General features: G+C 49.1%; 4 protein-coding genes across 4 annotated transcripts; all 4 read left to right on the forward strand.

The window, feature by feature from the left end:
* Window positions 1-290: 290 nt before the first annotated feature.
* Window positions 291-2,150, forward strand: N7447_008012 (amino acid permease GAP1; the record flags this gene model as incomplete). Its single annotated transcript, XM_057232274.1, is given in 4 exon segments — window positions 291-558; window positions 617-1,034; window positions 1,087-1,668; window positions 1,682-2,150. The coding sequence occupies 4 exon segments, from the start codon at window positions 291-293 to the stop codon at window positions 2,148-2,150; spliced, it is 1,737 nt and encodes a 578-aa protein (XP_057084039.1).
* Window positions 2,151-3,218: 1,068 nt separating this feature from the next.
* Window positions 3,219-3,716, forward strand: N7447_008013 (GTPase-activating protein RGD2; the record flags this gene model as incomplete). The annotated part of the gene is made up of 1 exon (XM_057232275.1): window positions 3,219-3,716. The coding sequence occupies one exon, from the start codon at window positions 3,219-3,221 to the stop codon at window positions 3,714-3,716; it is 498 nt and encodes a 165-aa protein (XP_057084040.1).
* A 564-nt stretch (window positions 3,717-4,280) lies between these two features.
* N7447_008014 (uncharacterized protein) lies at window positions 4,281-4,841 on the forward strand (the record flags this gene model as incomplete). The annotated part of the gene is made up of 3 exons (XM_057232276.1): window positions 4,281-4,550; window positions 4,619-4,715; window positions 4,774-4,841. The coding sequence occupies 3 exons, from the start codon at window positions 4,281-4,283 to the stop codon at window positions 4,839-4,841; spliced, it is 435 nt and encodes a 144-aa protein (XP_057084041.1).
* Window positions 4,842-5,452: 611 nt separating this feature from the next.
* N7447_008015 (Fps/Fes/Fer/CIP4 homology) lies at window positions 5,453-6,100 on the forward strand (the record flags this gene model as incomplete). The annotated part of the gene is made up of 2 exons (XM_057232277.1): window positions 5,453-5,694; window positions 5,758-6,100. The coding sequence occupies 2 exons, from the start codon at window positions 5,453-5,455 to the stop codon at window positions 6,098-6,100; spliced, it is 585 nt and encodes a 194-aa protein (XP_057084042.1).
* Window positions 6,101-6,828: the final 728 nt, after the last annotated feature.

Below are 6,828 nucleotides of genomic sequence, written 5' to 3' on the forward strand. Positions count from 1 at the left end.
GTTATTAGTGCGAAATCCTAATTGGTCTAAGCGCAATGAAAGTAGATAGATTTGCGTTCTTTTGATTTAATTTAATTTGATTGAACGTAAAATTAATTATATCGCCTTTATCTGAAATTGGACTGGTCGTATTTATACCCTCGCCTCCCCCTCTCAAACGGTCAATCTTCCACTTGTTTCACCTTGGTTCAGACCTCACATTCTCTGCTTTGGTCGAACAGATAGATACTTCTGTCTATCCTTTTGGATAGTCCAAACCTTTTAAAGAGAAACCTATTCACATACACACTATGGGAGGGGAAAAGAAGTTTGAGGAGACCACCGTCCAGACGGGCGCGGATGCTCCCCCATCCTATGGGGACTCGTCTGCCACGCGCGGAGGCTTTGGCCAACGGTTCATGGACAGCTTCAAGAGAGCCAACCAAAGGGTCAGCCGTGCTGGAGCCAATGGCGGTGGTTTCGATATCGAGACTGCCGCCCATAACACTGCCAACTCCCCGCTGCAGCGTAACTTGAAGGGTCGCCATCTGCAGATGATTGCTATTGGTGGTTCTATTGGTACGTTCCCTATCTTCTCTCAACTCATTCGACCTCGCTAATTCCATTTACTATGTAGGTACTGGTCTCTTCGTTGGTTCTGGAGGTGTTTTGGCTGTCGGTGGTCCAGCCTCGGTGCTGATTGCCTATATCTTGATTGGATGCATGCTTTACTGTACAGTTCACGCCTTGGGTGAAATGGCAGTTCTCTTCCCCGTTGCCGGTTCCTTCGCCACGTATTCGACTCGTTTCGTGGATCCCGCTTGGGGTTTCGCTATGGGCTGGAATTACGCTCTCCAGTGGCTCATTGTCTTACCCTTGGAGATCGTCGCCGCTTCTATCACAGTCGAGTATTGGAATTCCGATATTTCAAATGCAGCCTGGGTAACAATATTCTGGATTCTGATTGTCTCGATCAACATGTTCGGTGTACGAGGATATGGTGAAGCTGAATTTGTCTTCTCCATCATCAAGGTCGTTGCCGTTATCGGTTTCATGTAAGTTATGTTACTATCTGAAACTTGACCACCTCACTGACTTGATTATTAGCATCCTCGGAATCGTCCTCAACTGCGGTGGTGGCCCCGAAGGTGGATACATCGGCGCCAAGTTCTGGTACAACCCAGGTGCCTTCCATAACGGGTTCAAGGGTCTTTGCAGTGTCTTTGTCAACGCCGCATTTGCCTTTGCTGGAACCGAACTTGTTGGTCTTGCCGCCGCCGAAACCACCAATCCCCGCAAGTCCCTTCCCCCTGCTGTTAAGCAGGTCTTCTGGCGTATTGCTCTCTTCTACGTCGTTTCCCTTACCGTTGTTGGCATGCTGGTGCCATATGACGACCCAAAACTTCTCAGCGGTTCCTCCTCCGCTGATGCCAAGGCGTCTCCTTTCGTCATTGCCATTGAGAACGCAGGAATCAAAGCTCTTCCTTCGGTCATGAACGTCGTCATCATGATTGCGGTCCTGTCTGTCGGTAACTCCTCTGTCTATGGATCCTCGCGAACCCTTGCCGCCCTTGCCGAGGCGGGCCAGGCCCCAGGTTCCTTGCTACATCGACCGCAAGGGTCGTCCCCCTACCCGCCATTATTGTTGCGTCTACTTTGGGTTTGCTTTCATACCTCGCCGCCTCGGACGTGCAGACTGAAGCCTTCAACTGGATGATGGCCATCTCAGGTCTCTCATCTATCTTCACCTGGGGTTCTGTGTGCGGTGCCCTGACATCCTCTTCCGTCGCGCATGGAAGCAACAGGGCCACACCCTGGATGAGCTGGCCTTCCGTTCCCAGCCCGGCGTTATTGGCTCGTGGATTGGTCTCATTTTCAACTGTCTCGTGCTGATTGCCCAGTTCTGGGTTGGTTTCGCCCCCATTGGTTACGCAGAAAAGACCCCCGCCGAGATTGCCAAAAACTTCTTCGGTGTCTACTTGGCCGCCCCTGTTGTTCTGATTTGCTACATCGGTTATAAGATTACATACAAGACCAAGTTTGTCCGCACCTCTGAGGTTGATTTGGTTACCGGTCGTCGCGAGCTTGATATCCAGCATTTGATTGAGCAGGAGGTTGCCGAGCAAAGAGACTGGCCCAAGTGGAAGAAGGTTTGGAAGTTCTTCTGTTAAGCGGATGTTTTATCTTTTTCTTTTCGACATCTACCCCTATGTACTACATCTTGATCTTTCATCCTTGAAAGCTTGTTTAAAGATAATCACGATACCATAATTTTTCTGAATATCACACGAAACGTTCATACATTTTCTATTGCATAAACTCCACGATGATCATCTCGAGCCTCCAGCCTTGGCTGTAGGGGACCCAAGAGGTCAACGGCTTTAGGGCAAAGTGCCACACTATATTGTATTGTACTATATATCCTTGTAGTACATTTGATTGAATAGTATATCGCTGAGGTTCACATACGCAATATTAATACAAATTGTAAACAAAAAAACAAGACACCAGCCTCCCCCCTTTTTTTTTTCTTCAACTGAAAAAAACCAAATTTAAAGATTTGCCAATTACCAGTGTAATTTTCAGCCAAAAATAGCCCAAGTGGATTCAAGACGGGGACAATGAGCCACGCTGTGAGCTAAAGGGCTCTTTGCTGGGCGGTAACACATGGATTGGTCTCAGATGTACACAAATCCCCGTAATATTACGAGCCACATGACGCCCCATCTGGAAATCCAACTCCAACTCCATCTCTCCATCTTCATCTTTCCATCTGTCTTTTGTCTTTTTTTGTTGCTTGCCGAGTTACATCGTAATTCGCTTAGGCTTTCATTCATTTTAACTTCAAATTCCTTCGCGATCCCGGCGCTTAACACCTTTACGCACCCTGTTCTCTCGCATTCCAAAGTGATCTTCTTTTGCTTCAGCATTAGTATCTCGGCCTATGCGTGGTTCCCCTCATCTAGCATCAGGACTGGATATTGAATTATCAAGCAAGCCAGCCGGTCTGCCCTCGTTGTCCCTGGTCATATCGCAAACACTGAGCCTCAGTAGCCGCCCAACCTCAATTTATTCCGGTTCGATTACTCTTGAGTTTCACATTCTCCACCCTTTTACGATTCCCGTTTTCCTCCGATCATACGAACTCACCGGTGTCAGCTGCCGGATCGCTTTCCCTTTCTACACCGATCATAACTTGTCTCCGCTTGACGGCCTGAATCAGCCTTTTGGCCGCCATAATGCCTGGCTTTTCGGACTCTCTCTGGACCCCCGATTCTCCATCAGGTCTGGGGGTACTGTACGGGAAGTTGCAGCAGAGGGTCGTGCGGAACAAGCAAATCTTGGCCATTGCGTCCATGCCAGTGCAGAAGCAGAGGATCAGTATGGACTCCGCCATGGAAGATATTGCCCCAAGCGTGGACAGGATGACGGCGGTAGGATTCGGCTTGGACGATTGTACACTAGGTCTCGTTCGAAAGGTATGTTTCCAGACACGTGGAATGGACTGGAGTGAAGAAAGAGTGACGTCGCGCAGAATCTCGCTACAGGCATACGAAGGAATCCGCACCGAGATGATCGGGGCCTCCAAGAACCACCAGAAGATCGCCAACAATATCCTTGAACTGGTCATATCGCCCTTCCGCCGTTGGAGCGAGCAGCACGACATGCGTGTTCAGTATTCGCATGACCTCCTCCAGTCCGATCAAGGGGCACACCAAGCGAGGCGGAGTTGGTAAAGGAAATTGCGCAGTACTTACTTCAACAAGTGTCGTATCGTCGAGGACTCTCAGAGAAGAAAGAAGACAGGCTTTGCGTTCCCAAAGCCCCCAGTCAAGCCCCAAGATCAAAGCTACCCCGAAGATCATTCTCCCTGTCGAGGAAGAGCCCAAGGAGGGACCTTATCGAGTTAGGTTGAGCAAAGGTTTTCCAGCGACCACATGAAAAGACTCCTCTCCCATATGCTCGATAACATCAAAAATAGCGAAAGACCAGAAGGTTCCATTATCGGCACCTATTTGAATTGTGTCCACCCGGCCCTGGCCTGCAGATATCAGTGTGCGCAATATATTCAAACCTACATGGAGGCCGACAATCTCGCTCAAATTGGAGATAATTGGTCGGGATATGGTAGACAACGGTCTTCTTCGCTTGATTTGAAATATGGACAATATATTTACCAACAGTTCCAAGATGAACTATAAGTGGCGTCCTAAGGTTTTCCAACTCACTAGTATCCCAGAAAAAAAGCCTCTCAACCGGTCACCTCAAGTCGCGTCAAGCGGGGACGAAAGTATACGGCCATGACTCGCCTATTGCATCTGTCTCTGAGATTCTGTCTGGCTGCAGCCGCCCTCAACAACCCTTGCCTAACGAGACACCCTTGGAAGCTCCGGAGAGAGGCATTGGAGGCCGATGAACGGTACAAGGTTGCCATTCGAATCTCGACCAAATCCGCTGCCTTCTGGAAGAAGAAGTCATCCGCCAGCTCCAAGTACATGGAACAGTGCGAGTTGGACCGCCTCGAGGCCATTAAAGCTATGGTTCTTGACTTCTCGGGCGCGATCAGTAATGTCATTTACCAACCTGCAGAGTACAGTGGATCATATGATGTTAACATCAATAGAAACCATTCTGTTAGCCCCTCGGTGACTTGAGATACCTGCTGGAGAACTACCGCACTGGTGGATTCGTACCTAAGATCCAAGCATACGAAAACTACTATGGCTCCGTTGAAGGTACAGCCATCATCGTCGCCTGTAGAGATGGAACACTGCTAATTTTAATTTTCACCAGAACAAACTTCGGTGTCGACCTTGAAGCTAGAGCCCGTGCCGACCGCAAACGTGTTCCCATCCTGGTGACTACCATTTTGACCTACCTGGATAACCGTAAGACATCCATGGAATGTGTCCAAAATCATGAATAAACGCTCACAAATCCGATCAGGCTACCCTGAACTTGAAGGCGATGAAACACGATGAATGATCTGAGTTCACTTGAGAAGTCGATCTAAGCACAACACGCAAACTTCGTCAAGTTCTGAACAACAGCTAAGGCCGGTTATGCTTAAGAGGTGTTACCTCAAGGTCGAAATTCGAATTATTGCAAGCGTTCTCCAGGTTGTACCTTCTTGAATTGCCAGGTTCGTCGCCCCCTTTGGTTCGGCTTGATATAGGCATATGCTAATGTTCTGATGGACTCATTGGTATCCTCACAAGTTTACAGAGATCATGAAAACTATTTATTCCACCACTGCTCCATAGAGGACCACAGGAAGAAGGACCGGATCAAGGTTCTGCAAAGCTTCCCCTGGACAACTCAACGCTTGTGAATATCGCTTCACGCTTGATGCCATTATGACTCCTTCACGCGCCTGATTGATTTAACCTCAGCCGATGAAGAATACATCCCTTCGTTGGCACAGGCGTTTCCTCATATATTCTCCTTCCCTCGCGTATAGAACAGCCTGACAATGAACAAGCGCCACAGCTACCGCCTGATCCGCGATCTGTTTGCCCCCAAGACACCATCTTTGGTGAATTCGAAGTACCAATCCGAGTGCGCTAAGGGATTACCAGCTCCGGCTCCAACCGTCCACGCGCCATCCAGCACGGACGGAGGTAACCGTCGTGCGGCGATGGAGGCTCGCCAGCGAGCCGACTGTCCAATCCTGCAGCCGGGCAACCAGCCCCGCCAATCGCCAACGGCATCAACGTGACCGCTCGAGTGGTGCTTCGGAGATTGGCCGGTTCCCGATCAACGTCAGCAGCCCCTCAGATCCCAGATCCACCCGCGGTACCAGTTTAGATGTACCTGCCAACTCAAGGCTCCCCAACTCGAATCTGAGGATGCTCCTACCGTGAACACCCAAGTTGTTGAACCTGTTACCAACGGCGCGTATACCGGAGCCTCCTGCCTCGGCTGCACCTTTTTCCAGCACCAGCGTCCACTCGAGCTCCCCCAGCCCCCTCTGTTCTTCCCGAAACAACATCCGATGACTCTCCAACTCCTACCCCTACTCCAGCTGCAGCATCCAGCAAGTTTGAGAAGCGCAGTTCTATGTCCCGCTCTTCTGGCGCTCGTTACAGCCGCAAAGCCTGGCCTTGGTAGCGTGTCCTAAGCTTCCCCCCTGGCTCGGCAGTCGGGGCCAATGGCACGGACAGCAACCGAAGCAGCGTCGCTGAAAGTGAACCCAACAGAGTCACTCTGGAGGACAAGCCTATGGATGATCTAGCTTTGAGGATTTGTGGATGCAGAGAGAGCCTTGTATAGATCGGACTTAAAGAGAGCAGTGTATCGGCGTACTGACCATGTACATTATTGCACCCGGCCCACTTCATATATTCCTTGCTCCTTTTTGGGAGTTCGTCTTAAACTTTTTTCTTGTCTTTTTTTTCTTTCCCCTTTTGAACTTGAACTTTTTACTGCATGCCTCTTAAGGCATGCGTACATCTCTCTACCCTGTCCCTTCTGCAGTGTTACTGCGGAAGGGGTTATTTCATCCACTTTTTTATCTTGCCTCTGTTCTGTTTTCCTCTTATGTTCCTTGATGCATTCCCTATTTTGCCCTCAATGAAATTATTATCCACTTGGTGTATATATACTCCTGATTCTTTCTGCATATGAATTTCTTTCTGTCATCTCTATAGCATTACTCTCTGTAGTTTCTGTAAAATTTATGTGGGGAAATCAGCTGCTAGCTATTTTGGTCCTTTTTCAAATAGGGCGCTTCAGATATTCCTCAAATTAAAGTCTCTGCCAATCTCTGAGAACTCGGTCAAAATGCCACCGGGTTTTCGTTCCCCATTCCTCCCCAATGATCTTTAACGACTGGAAAATATCCTCCCA

Source organism: Penicillium robsamsonii, assembly GCF_028829455.1.
Source record: "Penicillium robsamsonii strain IBT 29466 chromosome Unknown utg000004l_segment0_segment0, whole genome shotgun sequence".
NCBI classification, from domain to species: domain Eukaryota; kingdom Fungi; phylum Ascomycota; class Eurotiomycetes; order Eurotiales; family Aspergillaceae; genus Penicillium; species Penicillium robsamsonii.